Below are 19281 nucleotides of genomic sequence, written 5' to 3' on the forward strand. Positions count from 1 at the left end.
ACGTTTGGAGGTTTGTAGATTACTCCAATTAGCAGTTTCTGATTTGATGTATTTATTTCGAAAAACAAGAACTCTGCTTCTCCTTCGCACTTTGCATCCGATGTGCATAGCACAGTAGGTGTCAGATCAGAGCGAACATAGGCACCCACACCACCCCCGCGTCGTGTTTCACGATCTGCCCTTAGGAGAGAGTAACCAGCGATTCGGATAGCGTCGGAAGAAATGTTTGGTTTCAACCAAGTTTCAGAGACCAGGATAATGTGGAACAGCGATTGGCAGAACAGGTCACAGAACTCGTCGAAGTGAGCCGTTAGCGACTGCGCGTTCGCGTGGGCCACAAAGAGCCCGCCGCCTGAACCGGTCCGTCCCATTGTGGCCGCCTGTAGGACCGAGCGCGCTCCGTTTACCTGCTGGCCGGAAGAGGGACAAAAGCTGGATTTCGCGGGGCAAGACATATTTACAGGTGTGTCCAAGGTCGTGACTGACTCAAGCGTCTGTGGACTATAGGTGAAAAACACGCTGGAAGTATCGAAGAAGGGAGTGAAAAGAAAGATGGAAAGTGGCAGTAGTAGTTACGAAAAAGATAGTAGTAGTAGTAGTGGTAGTGGCGAAGATTAAAATAACAGATATAGAAAGGCGGTTGTAAGGAGATTCCTGTTAATGGAGAATGTTAATTCCCATTTGACTGACAATATGAATATACATGAGCACTTATAATAGACAAATAAAGAAACAATATTTTTGTGAAACAATTGACTGATTTTAAATAGAGTACTTATGGTACTTATAGAAATAACGGAGCAGTATTTAAGCTAAAAAAATGAAAAGAAAGAATAAAAAAATTAACTTATATTAGACAGATTACAATATGAGACTTTGTGTCTCGCGAGATTTCGCTCAGTCTTTCAGTTCGAACATGTTTGTCACCGTTTTCCTCCCTCCTTCCGTCTTGATTACGATCCTGCCATCCTGGGTCCATACATTTTGAAGGCCAAACTGTGTGATCTACACCTACATGACATCTACATCTACATCTACATGACTACTCTGCAATTCACATTTAAGTGCTTGGCAGAGGGTTCATCGAACCACAATCATACTATCTCTCTACTATTCCACTCCCGAACAGCGAGCGGGAAAAACGAACACCTAAACCTTTCTGTTCGAGCTCTGATTTCTCTTATTTTATTTTGATGATCATTCCTACCTATGTAGGTTGGGCTCAACAAAATATTTTCGCATTCGGAAGAGAAAGTTGGTGACTGAAATTTCGTAAAAAGCTCTCGCCGCGACGAAAAACGTCTATGCTGTAATGACTTCCATCCCAACTCGTGTATCATATCTGCCACACTCTCTCCTCTATAACGCGATAATACAAAACGAGCTGCCCTTCTTTGCACCCTCTCGATGTCCTCCGTCAATCCCACCTGGTAAGGATCCCACACCGCGCAGCAATATTCTAACAGAGGACGAACGAGTGTAGTGTAAGCTGTCTCTTTAGTGGACTTGTTGCATCTTCTAAGTGTCCTGCCAATGAAACGCAACCTTTGGCTCGCCTTCCCGACAATATTATCTATGTGGTCCTTCCAACTGAAGTTGTTCGTAATTTTAACACCCAGGTACTTAGTTGAATTGACAGCCTTGAGAATTGTACTATTTATCGAGTAATCGAATTCCAACGGATTTCTTTTGGAACTCATGTGGATCATCTCACACTTTTCGTTATTTAGCGTCAACTGCCACCTGACACACCATACAGCAATCTTTTCTAAATCGCTTTGCAGCTGATACTGGTCTTCGGATGACCTTACTAGACGGTAAATTACAGCATCATCTGCGAACAACCTAAGAGAACTGCTCAGATTGTCACCCAGGTCATTTATATAGATCAGGAACAGTAGAGGTCCCAGGACGCTTCCCTGGGGAACACCTGATATCACTTCAGTTTTACTCGATGATTTGCCGTCTATTACTACGAAAGCGTTCAAAACTTTTAGTCTTTCGCGCGTCAGATCTTCCCTCAGGGTAACCCCACTCTTGGCGAGTTTTCTTTTCTGAGCAAACACTTCAGCTCTTTTCCGGTAAGACACAAATTTAATTATTATGGGCCTGGGTTTCATGGCACCTGGTATCCTGCGCCCAACACGGTGGCTTCTGTCAATATCGCCCACGTCGATCTGCACGCCAAGTTTCTCACACACGAGGCTAATGGCCAGGTCGTCGGTGTTTTCGCGATCGTTTTCAGCTACCCCGAACAAGCGCAAGCTGTTCCTTCGCTGATACTGCTCAATTTCATCGGTGGCAGCAGACAGTTTAGCCTCTAGGTCAGCGGCTTTTTTCTCTTGTGCGGCCAGGGACTTTCTAAGAGACTGGATTTCGGTGCTGTTGCGCCCGACAGACTCTTGTAGTTTGTCCATGACCGCGGCCGTCACGGAGTCCGTGATGGATTGGACGATTACGTCTAGCGTGTCTTTGCTGTGCAGCGCCGCACTCACCTGGGACCGGACGAGCTCCCCGATGTCGGGAAGCGGGGCCTCACCTGCCGCCGGAGACCGGGCCCCCGCGCTGCCTGCGCCCCTGTAGCCTCGCCTGCTGCCGCTTACTCGTGCTCTTCCCATTTTTCACTCACTTATCACTTATCACTTGTGGTAATCAATGGAGAACAATACACCACGGCAAGTAACACTTGTTTAGTCAGATGCACACGTTGTGGACTGCCGCACATCTCTGTAACACCTTCAATGAGCGGAAAAACTCGCGAGCCGAAGAAACGCGCGTCACTCAGTGGCCGCCATGTTGACTTTTTCTCTACCTACAAGTATGCCTGCCCATATGTTGATTGATAACAGGTGTTGATGCCATCTTTTCTGAACTGCTGCCTGTACATATGGTTATGGAAATTCACAACACCATCTCTTGTGAAACCTGCTTCATCACTAAATAAAATCTTGGATGTGAGCAGTGGATCTGGGGCGCACTTAAGCAACAGCCATTGACAGAACCACTGTCTGCCATAATGATCCTTTGGCCTTAGGGCCTGAACACACTTTAGATGATATGGGTACATTAATTATTCACGAAGTACCTCCCAAATAAGAGAGTCAGACATGCCTTCTGCTGCTATTAATCATAGCACACTGGTCTAAGGGGTTTCTTCCACCGAACATAGCATACACTTCCCGTGACAGGCATGCAGACTATGCAAAGCCTTCCACTGTCAGTTTTCCAAGATGCAAGGGAACCTATGTCCCTCAGATGTTGTAAAAGTCTGCCAGACAGCTTATAGAGGACACTCTGCGCTGTGGATATTTTTCAGCATAGAGGGAACAGGCTCGCAGGCTATGTCCATTTGCTAAACCATAGTACAATATAATATCTGCCATTTCACTTGTCGAGTAGTAGGCCGCCACTGCTAACAGTCGGTGGACGAGAGCAAATATAAGTGTAGTAAACCACTTGTACGTACAGACAGCGCAATAACAGTAAACACATGAATGAATCCACATTTTGAAGAAGGTAAAACACCATGATACGTACCTGTGGCTGACGATAAGGCACACAAACATGACGAAAACTAACTTAGCCTACAACACGGCTTGAACCACACAACTGACTGCAGACCACCTAATGGTAGGTAGAGTATTGTGAGTAAGTCATCATAATAGCCTGCTGACAGATTTGAAAACTTGAGAGAGCGCCAATGCAACGACTGGGCTAATATCCGCAAACGAGCATCAGGCAGCTCTCCCCATAAACACATGTTTATCACGGAAAGTATGCATTTCCGGACCCATGTTTCCTGGACTTACTTTTCTTGTTTTGACGAGTACTACCACCGCTCAAAGAATTCGACAGTTTCCTTAACACCATATATACAGGACTCTTTTTTCCACTGTGTACAAACTCTAGGGATTGATCGATGAGAGGATACAGAACAAAAAAGGTTTAATGAACCTATGTCCGGAAATACATGGTTTCCATGCTAAAGACCATTTAATCAGTCACGCTTTGTTACAGAGACTATGGCCTAATACATGCTGTAGCATGCAGCCACAGTTACAGTATATGTTGGAAATGGTTTTCATATGCCTCAATACATGCATGCACTTGCCTTAGCATGTTCTGTCTAAAACGTTCATATTAGCCAGGTTGCATCCAAACAGTGTCAAGTGCAGCGTGAATACACTGCTCAGTGTCTTCACATCTGGAATGGGCTCTGCATACACAGTGCTTTTGAGATGGCCCCATAACCAGAAATGAGTTGAGATCTGGTGAACTAGCAGACCATGTAATTGGACCCTCTTGTCTGATCAATCGACCAGGGAAGACACGATCGAGAGGCGCTGGAACATCGTCTTGTAGCAGCCACATAACCTGTCAAATTATCAATGGCACTTCTTCCATCAGGTAAGGCAAAGTCACCCACAAGAAACGCCGATAGTTCCGGCCTGTTAGGCGACGTGGAAGCAAACACTGGTCCCAAAATATGGTTCCCAGTTATCTCAGACCACACATTCCGCTTGCACCAGTGCTAATGATTCGTTGTCACCATAGCATGGGTGTTCTGCATACTGTCCCACACATGACTGTTATGAAACAACTCCATGTAAAGGTGGCCTCATATGTAAGATGGATGACACAAATCATGGAGTTGTAGTTGCCTGATGAAGAAACCAGTCACAAAACTGCTCCTGATGTGCGAGGTGTGTCACTATTAAGCCCTGCACACGCTTAAAGTGATAAGAGTAGTAACAATTGTCATGGTGAATGTTCCACATGGTCGTCTGGCTTTCCCTGTACTGGCGGACCAACTACCTGGTACTGGCATGGTGGTCACTTTCCACAGTGTTAATCACATTTTCCTCCAAGTCTGGTGTCTGAACATTTTGGGTGGTTCCTTCATGATTTCCTGTTTTCTGAAACGACCCTGTCTCAGAAAAACAGTGAAACACTGTTGAAAACATTGAATGTCATGACTGTGGTCGGCGGGGATCGGTCTCCTGATGCAATCTTGCTGCCTACCGCCCATTGCCATTTCCCTTCCGATAAGTAAACATCGTGTAGCCAAGTTCTCGATGCGAATACGGAACCATTGTGTACAGCGCTGTATCGCGCCCACCACGAGGTGAGTCAGCAAGAGCAGTGAATCGGACACATTACCAATTGCTATGGCAGGAGAAGGCGATAGGGCATGACATAAGAGGAACAGTACCACCGCCTAGGAGGAAACCGTGTATATTGTAACTGTGGCTGCATGGTACAGCATGTGTTAGACAAACTCACGTTGCCTCCTTACTTAACTTTCTTAGCTTAGCATTGCGAATCTCTCGCTCAGTGCAAAGTCTCTACCGAGTGGGAAAAAAACGGAGGTAACTCGTTTATATAAGAAAGGTAGAAAAACATACCCACAAAATCTCCGACCCATATCCTCAGCATCGGTTTGCTGCAGAATTCTAGAATACTGTATATTCCCCGATCGAATATAATAAATTTATTTGTGGCCGAAAAGCGTCTGTCCACGAATCAGTCCGGTTTCAGAAAGCATAGCTCTTGCGAAACTCGGCTTGCCGTTTTCTCACACTTACTAACTATGAATGAAGGGGTACAAGTCCATTTCATATTTCTATGTTTCAAAAAATCATCTCAGACGGAACCCCACTGCAAACTATTAAAGAAGTTAGGAGCATATGTAATAGGCTCACAGATATGTGCGTGGCTCATACACTTCTTAAGTAATGGAAACCAGTGTATTGTCCTCGACAGCAGGTGTTCATCAGAGAGAAGGGTATCGACAGGAGTGCTTCAGGGAAGTGTGATATGACCGCTGTTATTTTTTATACACCTAAATGACCTGGCGGACAGGATAAGAAGGGGTCTGCGGCTTTTCGCTGATGACGCTGTGGTGTACGGGAGGTGTCGGCTTTAAGTGACTGTAGGATATTATAATAAGACTTAGACAAAATTTAGGTCAATGCAGATGAGTAGCAAAACCAAACGCATAATGTTGGAATACAGTATTAGTAGCTTGCTGCTTGACAGAGTCACGTCGTTTAAATATCTCGATGTAACGTTGCAAAGCGATATGATATGGATCGAGCGTGTAATGATTGTAGTAGGGAAGTCAGATGGTCGAGTTCGGTTTATTTGGAGAATTTTAGGAATTGTGATTCATCAGTAAAGGAGACCGCATGTAGGACACAAGCGAGTGTCCGACCTTTTCTTGCGCACTGCTCTACTGTTTGGAATCCGCTCTAGGTCGGATTAAAGGAAAACATCGATCTATTGAGAGGCAGGCTGGTAGATTTATTACCGGTAGGTTCGAACAACACGCAAGTGTCACGGAGATGCTTCGGGAACTCAAACGGGAATCTCCGGAGGAAAGACAAGGTTCATTTCGAGGGAAACTTCTGCGAAGAATTAGACAACTGACATTGAAATCTGACTGCGTAACGATTCTACTTCCGTGAACGGAAAATTCTAGTAAGGGCGACGAAGATAAGAGGAATTAGGTTGCGTATGGAGGGCATGTGTCTTCATCAAACAACACTTCTACCGAGCGTAGTACGAAACGATGTTTACTGACTGGATCAGAAACACTACTCCTAGAAAGAAGTTCCACCTTCATGATGAGTAATATAGAGAACAAATCGTCTACACCGGATGTAGCACTTCGGCACACACCACTATTGGTGGCTAGTGTTGTTTCTGGATTACTACGGTCAAGACTTTCACCCAGGCGAGTAAACCAACGTTGATCAGAGTGAATAGGGCTACTGAAGACGTTATGTTGAGATAAAATTATTCTACTTCAAGGTTATTTTAACTGACACAAACCTGCCGAGGCGGCAGAGCGGTTTAGACGCTACAGCCTGGAACTGCGCGACCACTACGGACGCAGGTTCGAATCCTGCCTCGGGCATGAATGTGTGTGATGTCCTTAGGTTAGTTAGGTTTAAGTAGTTTTAAGTTCTAGGGGACTGATGACCTCAGAAGTTAAGTCCGATAGTGCTCAGAGTCATTTGAACCATTTGAACTGACACAGCTGCAATCGTAAAATACTGCATTTGAGTACTACCCGGACCATCTTCAAATGTAACTCCAGCTCATATTATTTCCACACGTGCCAATTTCTTTTCTTCTACACTCCTGGAAATGGAAAAAAGAACACATTGACACCGGTGTGTCAGACCCACCATACTTGCTCCGGACACTGCGAGAGGGCTGTACAAGCAATGATCACACGCACGGCACAGCGGACACACCAGGAACCGCGGTGTTGGCCGTCGAATGGCGCTAGCTGCGCAGCATTTGTGCACCGCCGCCGTCAGTGTCAGCCAGTTTGCCGTGGCATACGGAGCTCCATCGCAGTCTTTAACACTGGTAGCATGCCGCGACAGCGTGGACGAGAACCGTATGTGCAGTTGACGGACTTTGAGCGAGGGCGTATAGTGGGCATGCGGGAGGCCGGGTGGACGTACCGCCGAATTGCTCAACACGTGGGGCGTGAGGTCACCACAGTACATCGATGTTGTCTCCAGTGGTCGGCGGAAGGTGCACGTGCCCGTCGACCTGGGACCGGACCGCAGCGACGCACGGATGCACGCCAAGACCGTAGGATCCTACGCAGTGCCGTAGGGGACCGCACCGCCACTTCCCAGCAAATTAGGGACACTGTTGCTCCTGGGGTATCGGCGAGGACCATTCGCAACCGTCTCCATGAAGCTGGGCTACGGTCCCGCACACCGTTAGGCCGTCTTCCGCTCACGCCCCAACATCGTGCAGCCCGCCTCCAGTGGTGTCGCGACAGGCGTGAATGGAGGGACGAATGGAGACGTGTCGTCTTCAGCGATGAGAGTCGCTTCTGCCTTGGTGCCAATGATGGTCGTATGCGTGTTTGGCGCCGTGCAGGTGAGCGCCACAATCAGGACTGCATACGACCGAGGCACACAGGGCCAACACCTGGCATCTTGGTGTGGGGAGCGATCTCCTACACTGGCCGTACACCTCTGGTGATCGTCGAGGGGACACTGAATAGTGCACGGTACATCCAAACCGTCATCGAACCCATCGTTCTACCATTCCCAGACCGGCAAGGGAACTTGCTGTTCCAACAGGACAATGCACGTCCGCATGTATCCCGTGCCACCCAACGTGCTCTAGAAGGTGTAAGTCAACTACCCTGGCCAGCAAGATCTCCGGATCTGTCCCCATTGAGCATGTTTGGGACTGGATGAAGCGTCGTCTCACGCGGTCTGCACGTCCAGCACGAACGCTGGTCCAACTGAGGCGCCATGTGGAAATGGCATGGCAAGCCGTTCCACAGGACTACATCCAGCATCTCTACGATCGTCTCCATGGGAGAATAGCAGCCTGCATTGCTGCGAAAGGTGGATATACACTTTACTAGTGCCGACATTGTGCATGCTCTGTTGCCTGTGTCTATGTGCCTGTGGTTCTGTCAGTTCTGTCAGTGTGATCATGTGATGTATCTGACCCCAGGAATGTGTCAATAAAGTTTCCCCTTTCTCGGACAATGAATTCACGGTGTTCTTATTTCAATTTCCAGGAGTGTATTATAAGAGTAATGACTTACTACTAATAGCATAAGGGTTGTGGTATTGAACAAATAAAAAATGAAATGTACATAAGTTTGTAAATTTAATGCATTGCCCCTCAGCTCTCCTGTAATGAGTCCCATTAAATTTATATAATACCCTAAGGTATCTGTGACCACCAAGTATACAAACAAATATAATATGGCTTAAAACTGTCGATGAGAAAATTCGTGGTCGGAAACTGATTTGGCACAGCTCTAGTAGGAAAATATTGACGTGAAGATACGGAACAGAGCTGTCGCCATTTTACTGGCAGACATTGTGTTGTGTAATAACTGCAGATGGATCTGAGGCTACAGGAAGATATTTAAAGCTTGTATTTTAACACATTCTCTGACTCGGGTGCATTTCCTTTCGTACTTCATAGGTGAAATACTGATAACAGTCTAACATGGCTTAATTTATTTTCACACTACGCCAAACATACTGAGACGTCTGTAACAGAAGATTCATAAGAAGCTGAAACCGGTAACTGAAATTATTAGTCTCTGTCGGGTCTCCTATAACGCTGTAACACTATTTTGTGTTCACAAAAACATGTTTTTATACTGAGGGCTTCCTACCGCACATAATTTGATAATGACTTGCTACTTACGACATGACGAGATACGTCTTCCCTGTCGAGTTCTCTCTCGAGAAGCACCTGACCAAAGTGATTTACGCGGAAGTGCCTTCCTCTATTGGAGCTTTGGTCTATGGCGTACGTCACACCACTTTTTCCGTCCTGGTCTGCATCTCTCGCTTCAAAGGCTGCAATTACTTTTCCCACAGTAGCGTCTTCTGATATTGCAACCTCAATATTGCGCTGTTGAAATACTGGGAAGTTGTCGTTGATGTCCCTGAGTTTAACAGAAACCCACGAGTAAGTCGTGTGGTGTTGCTGTGTAGTATCATTCTCATTCTGCAATTGAGAATAACGCAATGAACAGCCGTTAACTGAAAGTAAACTGCAGGGCTTTACCTATAGTAAACAGAAAAAAGTTTTAATTGTGTATTTCAGTTGGAATTAAAACTTATTCGCCTCTGACTAGCCGTAACTAAATGTTACTGTAGATGTTAAGAACCACACACTGCTGCATACAACTACACACGATAAAATACACATTCTTCATTAACGCTTCCGGGAAACTATATTGTTATGCTTTTGGAGGTCAGTCTTTACTCACCTTATCGCTAACTTGAATCTTGAATCTCAATAAGTTGCCGTGGACGTCTTCATAGTCCAATGGCTTATTTGCTTTCAACGATGCAGTTCCATCACTATTCCTCTCGAGAGAAAATTTGTCTGATCCGTATCCGCTGTTTCGAACCACCTGCAAATAAAAATGACGATAACCAGCTTCGCCAAGCTTGCACAAAAATGACAGAAAACAGCTTGAAAATACGAAATATGCGAGTTGAGTATGTTTTACTTTTATTAATTTTTATTTTTTCACTTTCCTTTAGATCTTTTTCCACAGAAAGCTATTTTGAGTGGTCTGTACCAGAGTCTGAAGACCACTAGGCTAAACTCGTGGCGTGCGCACTTCGAGATGAAATTTTCTAATAACTAGTCTGCAATAATATCTTTTTGAGCAATCTTCGATTTAAAATCCTATAACACAGCAACTAATATTTATGATTTCATTGTACAAAATTTGCTATACTTTATGATTTAATGTATTGATGAGATAATAAAATGAATAAGAACTCAGATCATTTAGATACTAAAATCGATTTATTTCAGCTTTTTTACTTTAGAAGTTTCAAATGATCTTACTGACTAACTGGGTGCACCTTCACTTTTAATGAACTACTTATAATATTTGTACAAATTATTTGTCTTAAAATATCAATTTCAAAATGAGCGAATCCTGAATTTACCAACTGTCCTTGCTATGACATTACTAGTCAGTACGCTACCTGTCACACGCTGTAGAACTTAAAACATCTTATATTACAATCTGCACCTAAAAAGAAGGAGTGTGGCAGGAATGCGGCTGTGAGTTGGGGTAATGTGATGTGCACAGTACAGTTTTCGCTGTTCTAGAAACATTTACATGAAAGAAACTGCATGAAAATTGTAGCTGCGAGTCATCTGAAGAGGTATGAGCGACGTAAATACATTAAACCACCTAACATTTTCAGTGTATTTCTACTTTCGAAGTAAGTTGGTCGGATTCTCCATTTGCAAACATGCTATCAGTAACGGACATATCAAAAAATTTATTAATATTGATAGTGTGTATGCAGCTACTGGAATGTGTTTGTTCATTATGATACATGTTTCGTTTGGTCCAGATAAAATATCGCCAATGGTTGGATTTTCTTGTCTCTTCCTTGCTTTTAATGTGGATGTCATGTAATCACTTACGCTTCACTTGAATTATCCTCTACATCGATGCAGCTGTAAATAAAAGGACTACTTTTTTTTCACCCACCAATCAGTTGTGAAATGGAAAGCACAGTTAAAATAAAAATAAAATGTTTTATGTGGAACATTTAGCTACATCTTACAGGTATTACTCTAAAAAGTCGCCATTTAAACATGTGTCATAGCGCGTCTTAGTACTTTCCAACACTCTTGTCACACACGGCAGCCACTGTGTTTTCCGCCAATTCCATTTGACAGTCTGCAGCTCGATGTCATGCTGTAATCACAGTCACCATTTCATGTGAGTGAAGAGATGAAAACCATTGAGAGTCAATTGTCGACAGTGTGGTGGCAGACCAAACACTTCTCATCGAAAACTCAGCATGAATGTCTTCAGTGAACCTACAGAATGTGGCCAAGTATTGTCATAAGGAATGAAATGCGTGACAGTTGCGTTATGCGGGTTGCATGAAATCAGGCGCAACCCCTCAACAGCCACTTCACACATGATGGGGGACAATAGAGTTCTAGGCATTTTTATGTGCTCACAGTGTACTCAGAACTGAAAAGTGTGACGTGACGCCATAGACATACATGCTACAGACACTCTGTAACACATACGCGTAAAACTTTAATGGATTTTCACAATGGTTTTAAATTCGTGACCGATCGGAGGCTCAAAAGAAAATAACCCTTATAAAAAAAATTGGAAGAAACTGTGAATCCACGACGAGCAAAAAATGGCACACAACAAGGCTGCCACTAAAGTTCCTGATAAGGCAATATTTTTCAGAGAGACAGTTCACAGGCTGGCGCAGGGCAGAAGTGAGCGAGCAGAAGGACTGTTTCCCTGCTACCTACCTAACTTGTTGTAGGCGTTCTTCTCAGCTGTTTACTGTACACTTCCTGCGATATCTCATTAATGAATAAAGCACACTCATCTGTACCATTACATTTACAAAACATCGTTTTACTTCTTGCCTGTACAGTTTACCGTACACCATTCACCAGTCCCAATACACAAGTACTCCTGGCTGCTTCCACAGATGGAGGTAAAAAATATTTTTCTTCATAATTTCTTGTAACATAAGTTTTTTTCGAAACAACTGCCAATAAGTTTCTGTTGGAAAGTACTCCATCATAATTTAGACTAAAAAAAGAAACTTCTAATATTTTTTTCGAATTTTTGCAAACATTGTTAATGACGTCTGACTGGTAATTCCGTAAGCAGTGTGGAATAACTTATCGCTTTTGTAAAGTGATGTGTTCTCCAACGTCTATACTACCTACGCATAATAATTGCTACCCATGAAAGTATTCTTTTTTATTTTGTATTTGCGCATGTATTCTGGTGTGGCTGGACGCTGTGCGTTTCGAAGATAGGGCGGCGAGTGCACATTTTTTTCCCCCACCTACGCGTTGCGGTGAATGCTGCTTTGGCAGTTTACTCCGTGCTTTGATGTCTCACAGTGGAGATGTACTGCGTGCGATGAACTAGAGAAGACCGTCACAATCATTATGTTGTTACGGAAGGGAGTGTTTTTCTTTTAGTCTGACGGACCTAGACAGAGTTGGAGTGATTGCACGTCTGAAAGAATCAGTGTCCTATTATTGTCTGTACATGAATTGTATGTACAGTTGTTCCCTGTTGAATAACAGAGATTAATATATTCGTACTTACGAAGAAAGACTCTCTGTTATTTGGTAGAAAGTAGAGAAGTAGGGAAACTTTGGAGCTGTTTCGTAGAAGACGGCGCACAGGAGACGTCGTCCATATAGGAGGCAAAGACACGATTTAGCTGTACAATTAATCAACAAGATTCAGTACAATATTTAAAAATACCAGCGAACGTTATTTTTGTTCAAGCTTGCACACTTAATTCTGGCTCAGTTCCTTCACGGAACTCAATACCCCACGATATCTGTAGAGCCCTACCAATGAAAGTGGGGATTACGAAAAGAGAGAAAAGTTGCCAACAGAGTGTGTGATCAGTTTCAAGCTCTCTAATAAGTACTGAATATGGTTGACTTTTTAACGAAGATAAATGCAGTGACAGCCCACTCTGTGGACACAGGTAACTGTAAAGACATCAGATTGACAAACCACATCAAAATGTTCAATTATTCACCGATATGAGAAGTGCGCTAGCCAGCCCTCCAATATGACCACTATATACACTACTGGCCATTAAAATTGGTACACCAAGAAGAAATGCAGATGGTAAACGGGTATTCATTGGACAAATATATTATACTAGAACTAACATGTGATTACATTTGGATGCGCAGATCCTGAGAAATCAGTACCCAGAACAACCACCTCTGGCCGTAATAACGGCCTTGATGCGCCTGGGCATTGAGTCAAAAAGCTTGGATTGTGTGTACAGGTACAGCTACCCATGTAGCTTCAACACGATACCACAGTTCATCAAGAGTAGTGACTGGCGTATTGTGACGATCCAGTTGCTCGGCCAACATTGACCAGACGTTTTCAATTGGTGAGAGATCTGGAGAATGTGCTGGCCAGGGCAGCAGTCGAACATTTTCTGTCTCCAGAAAGGCCCGTACAGAACCTGCAACATGCGTTCGTGCATTACCCTGCTGAAATGTAGGGTTTCGCAGGGATCGAATGAAGGGTAGAGCCACGGGTGGTAAAACATCTGAAATGTAACGTCCACTGTACAAAGTGCCGTCAATGCGAACAACAGGCGACCGAGACGTGTAACCAATGGCACCCCATACCATCACGCCGGGTGATACGCCAGTATGGCGATGACGAACACACGCTTCCAATGTGCGTTCACCGCGATGTCACCAAACACGGATGCGACCATCATGATGCTGTAAACAGAACCTGGATTCATCCGAAAAAATGACGTTTCGCCATTCGTGCACCCAGGTTCGTCGTTGAGAACACCATCGCGGGCGCTCCTGCCTGTGATGCAGCGCCAAGGGTAAGCGCAGCCGTGGTCTCCGAACTGATAGTCTATGCTGCTGGAAACGTCGTCGAACTGTTCGTGCACATGGTTGTTGTCTTGCAAACGTCCCCATCCGTTGACTCACGGATCGAGACGTGGCTCCACGATCCGTTACAGCCATGCGGATAAGATGCCTGTCATCTCGACTGCTAGGGACACGCGGCCGTTGGGATCCAGCACGGCGTTCCGTATTACCCTCCTGAACCCACAAATTCTATTCTGCTAACAGTCATTGGATCTCGCCCAACGCGAGCAGCAATGTCGCGATACGATTTACCGCAATCGCAATAGGCTATAATCAGACCTTTACCAAAGTCGGAAACGTGATGGTACGCATTATCCTCTTTTCAGGAGGCATCACAACAACGTTTCACTAGGCAACGCCGGTCAACTGCTGTTTGTGTATGACAAATCGGTTGGAAACTTTCCTCATGTCAGCAAGTTGTAGGTGTCGCCACCGGCGCCAACCTTGTGTGAATGCTGTGAAAAGCTTATCATTTGCATATCACAGCATCTTCTTCCTGTCGGTTAAATTTTGCTTCTGCAGCACGTCATCTTCGCGGTGTAACAATTTTAATGGCCAGTAGTGTATAATGCTGTCAGCAGTACGCACCACATTTACAACGTAATGGAATCTTTGTTAAAGCATAAAAAATTCGGAGGCGTTTCCGTAGCTTCCAAGAAAACTGCTCAATGATACAAAAGTAGCTCTCTCACAGAAAACAGAGTGTGAAAAACCATAATGAACTGCAAAAACAACTCAAAATTTCTTTCGTTGCAAATAACGCTGGTGAAATGTTAATTACAAGATGTTCTGTCACATTATCTTACCTCGTACTGCAACGTGTTAAACTCATCCTGATCACGTACTGTCACTGTAAGAATCGGTTTCTCCAGCACACTACCGCCGTCAGATTCATTCACTTCTACGAACCACTCATCTTTCGAAAACTCTGGCGGTGTATCGTTGACATCCGTTACAGTAATAGATACGGTAGCTGTCCCTGTGAAGAAAGTGAAAAGAAAGTTGTACACTTACATCAGATTTAATGTGATTAAATCAATGGAAAGCCCTCCCGGACAACTATGCGAGTTAAAGCATCGTTTCCCGAACATGGAGTGCACTAGTTCCCGACCGACTCCGCCCATCACACACTGGGCTATATCGCTTCAAAACTGGACATAATAGAAAGATTGATATAAAATGCTATAAAACTGTGTTCTTCTACATTATTTGGGTTGCTGATTAGGGATCCGATGCTGGAATTACAAAAAATTCAAAACGCAGGATTCAATCTGATGGATCAAGGCTTATAAATTGTGTCGATTTGAGTAAAACTTCGGGTATAAATTATTGTGAAGTTTTTGATAAGGAATTAGAAGTCGTCATTGCCGTACTGAAATGTATTATTCGATATTTTACATTTTTCAATAGAAAATATACTCAAATTCGTTGCCTGTACCGTTATTGCTTCCAGAAGGGTAGCTGTCGAGCTTGTTCACTGGGACAAGGTACGCAAAGCAGATCTTCTACGTCAGGAGGCATCTGTTCATCTTCTTCTGTTGTCATTTTCTGGACTTCACAGATCAACGGATCTGAAGGTGCCAGAAACCGATGGAACACGATATGCATCCATTTCTCAAGTGAATGTTTACGAGTAAAATCTTCTCGGTAATGCTGGGTGTCCTTATCTCGAGTTTTCTGCGCATCTTCAGACAGCCTACCAATTGGCAGCGGAGCGCCTTCGATTATGGCATAGCCATGCATCAAAACTATGTACACTGGTGTTGGCATCGGGCATTATTGCAGAATATTGTGAGTCTGGTGAAGTTGGGATCTTCGAGAAATATACATTTCTTCAGAATAGATACGTTTTAGTTCTAGACTTCTCTGCACAAAATTTGTATAATTCTGCGGCATTTAGTGAAAAAAAAAAGTATTACTCGGGGAAATTTTAATTTTGTGAAAAAAAATTATTTGCTGATTTACGGAACAAAATTATGATCACCATTCCGAAAGCTCCCCAAGAATTCTGCAGAAAACTCTAATGACATTTTTTGTGTGCAGATAATAGTTTACGATAACTGCAGTAAAGAGGGACTCATTTTTATCGTATGGCACTGCCGCACGGTAGAAAAATGACCGAACACAAAAAACGTGCAAATATGTTCTCGCATTTTCAAAACATGAGCCAAGCAGGGAAAATTTTGTAGCCCACCATTTCGGATAATATCAATAGTTTAGTTTTAAGTCATTCTACACCAGTTAAAAATGTCATAAACATATCGTCTGGAGCGCTCCACGTCTTATTTTATACAAACAAATAGGAAGGATTGCTGTCATATATTAAACAGGCCACACAAACAATATTGGAAAAATGTGTCGTTGTCCGATTCGCTGTTTGCCATCAACCGTCACGGCATGTATCATCTTGACTTGAGACTGTAATGACACAGCAGCAGTAGGCAAATACGTACCATTGCAATCTACACAAGATTTCGCTGGGCTAAAGTGGGAAGGCGCACCTTTTTCATATTCTGTTGGTCCGCTGAGCGTGTTAAGACGAGAGTCGGTGTGTCGGCCAGGCTGGATATGTTTTATAGGCGGTTTCTTACATTCCATTAGGTGAATACCGGGTGGGTACCCATGTCCAGTCACAGTTACACGATTCGGAAACATTTAGAATACTTTCGCTCACTTTCACTACTCGCAGACTGTTGGAGCACACATATCTCGACCTGGGGTAACGGTAGCGACAGGAGGGGTATATGGCCACCCATTAAATTAACCATGCCAAATCATTAATAAACATGGCCACCCTGCGCTGATGCGAGACCGAGGCACAAACAAAAGAAGAAGGAAAGATGATTAAATCAACAGAATGGTGGAGCACGTATCAGAAGGGACTGGGAATTCTTTATAGATACCAAGTGCCACAAAAATTGAACAGCGTGTAGACCGCAATATAATTTCATACATTTATGGAACACCTACAGTAATCACACTATAATGCGTGCACTATAGAGTGATATTTCAGCGGGGGTTACAGGACATAACCCCAAAGAAATGCAAGATGTCAGTATCCTACACTCCGAGAAAGAAGGTCTCAGACTCGAAATTCTTGAAGAATTGGAAATTTTCAAACACCTCTCGCTTAAAGACGGTTTTATTCTTAACGCACAGCTACAGTTGGACAATAAAAATTTCTTTCAAGGTTTATGGCCGTTCCTTGGAATTGCTTGATTTTCTAATTTTTCCCCGTAATAGCGTTTGTAATGTCGGTTTTCCTTATCCAATAGACGTTTTCAGTTTTTTTACGTTATTTAAAACTACCCGTGAAAAGCTAAGCGAGGACGGGAAAGCTCAAAGGTGGAAGTAGTATACAGACGAGCTGTTCAAGAGAAATGAACTTGAAGGCATTATTAAGGAAAGGGAAATGCACTTAGATGAAGATGAGATGGTAGATATGATACTACGAGAAGAATTTCATTGAACTCTGGAAGACTTAAGTGGAAACAAAGCTCGTGGAGTAGATGAGATTCCCTCGGAACTGTTGATATCCTTGGGAGAGTCAGCCATGACTAAGGCATTCCACCTGTTGTGAAAAATGTATGAGACAGACGAAATACTTTCAGACTTCATGAATAATGTAATTATTCCAATTCCAAAGATGGCAGGAGCTTACAGGTGTCAGCAAAATACGTCATAGTTGAAAATATTAACACGAATTATTGACAGAAGAATGGAAGAACTGGTAGATGCCTTCCTTGGGGAAAATCGGTTTGGATTCTGAAACTTTGGAGACTCTTCACTGGATTACACTCTTTGAAATTCGAACGGTATAAGGAGAAAAATGCAAGTTGCGAACAGTTATTTACAACTTATACCGAAACCGAACGGCAGTTATAAGAATCGAGGGGCATGGAAGGGAAGAAGTGGTCGAGAATGGAGTGAGGTAGGGTTGTAGCCTCTCCCCGCTGTTATTCATTATGAGAAAACTAAAGAAAAATTTGTAGAAGGAATTAAAGTTCAGGGAGAAGAAATAAAAACTTTGAGCTTACTTGGAACAGAAATTGAAAGGAATAGACAGTGTTTCGAAAGAAGAGTACAAGATGAACTTCAACAAATGAAAATCAAGGGTAATGGAATGTACCCGAATTTAATCAGGCAACGGTCAGGGAATTACATAAGGAAATGAAGCGCTAAAAGTAGTAGATGAGTTTTGTTATTTACGCAGGAAAGTAACTGATGATTGCCGAAATAGAGACATAAGATGTAGACTGGCATTGGCAAGGAAGACGTTAGTGAAGAAATTTGTTAACATCGAATTTAGATCTATGGATTAGAAAGTCTTTCCCGAAGGTATTTGTCTGGGCGTAGCCTTGTATGGAAATGAACGATGAGCAGTTCAGACATGAAGAGAATAGACGCTTTTGAACTGTGGTGTTACGGAAGAATATTGAAAATTAGACGGATAGATGGCGTAACTAATGCTGAGGCCTAGGCGTGAATACAGGAAGCAGATTGATGTGGATGTAGGTTGCGATAGTTATGCAGCCAGGAGAGGCGTGCACAAGACGAGTAGCATGCAGAGCAGTGGTGAATAAGAAATACTCATCGCAGCATCAATGCTTCCAGGTCAGTGGTGTAAATACCATCTTTTCTACGAATAAAGCATTATCATTGCTGATAACTGCAGTCTAACAGCTAGAGAAATTACACGGCTGCAAGTACACAACCGTGAAAAACATGTTTCGTGTACGTTAACAAACGGTTCATGAAAATACAGGTGTCCAACAAAGGAAAAAATACAGAGTATACACTGTTATTAGAAGTGCAGCCTACATAATTAGAGAAAAGAGGCTGTTTTACATCTCACGTGTCAGGTAAATGAGTTACAAACAAAACTCTTTAATTTCACAGAAAGCAGAAAACACATTTTAAATTAAACGCGTGAATAAAAAGAACGCCTGTCGCTAGTCGCCTTGATGGGCCACGAACTAAATACGCTAAACGTTTTTTGTTTAAGCATTCGCACATAACATGCATATATTTCAAAGGCACTGCGGGCAACAAAAACGTATGTGTTATTTCTTTATAAAGACCTCCCTGTAAAACTGCGCTACTGCTGATAGCGGCTCTTTCTAGAATTTCGAACTTATAGTGAGGTATAAAACCTACTAATAAGCTCTCAATTTTTTAAGAATATTATCAGGTAACGGTATTTTTTTAAAGCTTGAGAAAATCTTGAATTTTGTTTGTTGCCGTAGGAACCACACATAATGGTTACTTTGATACGTCGCATCATTTCTGGAAAGTGCACTCTTGCGCAGA

At 43.3% G+C, this 19281-nt stretch overlaps 1 protein-coding gene across 1 annotated transcript in view; it reads right to left on the bottom strand.

Annotated features, from left to right (window-relative positions):
- The window catches only part of LOC126278809 (neural-cadherin-like), a 178321-nt gene that overhangs the window by 91714 nt on the left and 67326 nt on the right, over positions 1–19281 (bottom strand). Inside the window, exons 7-9 of the mRNA XM_049979083.1 lie at positions 14778–14950; positions 9782–9928; positions 9211–9516 (exon numbers count right to left, since the gene is read on the bottom strand). Coding sequence (XP_049835040.1) covers positions 9211–9516; positions 9782–9928; positions 14778–14950 — 626 coding nt within the window. The remainder of the gene's footprint in view (positions 1–9210; positions 9517–9781; positions 9929–14777; positions 14951–19281) is intronic.

Source organism: Schistocerca gregaria, chromosome 6 (genome assembly GCF_023897955.1).
Source record: "Schistocerca gregaria isolate iqSchGreg1 chromosome 6, iqSchGreg1.2, whole genome shotgun sequence".
Taxonomy (NCBI): Eukaryota; Metazoa; Arthropoda; class Insecta; order Orthoptera; family Acrididae; genus Schistocerca; species Schistocerca gregaria.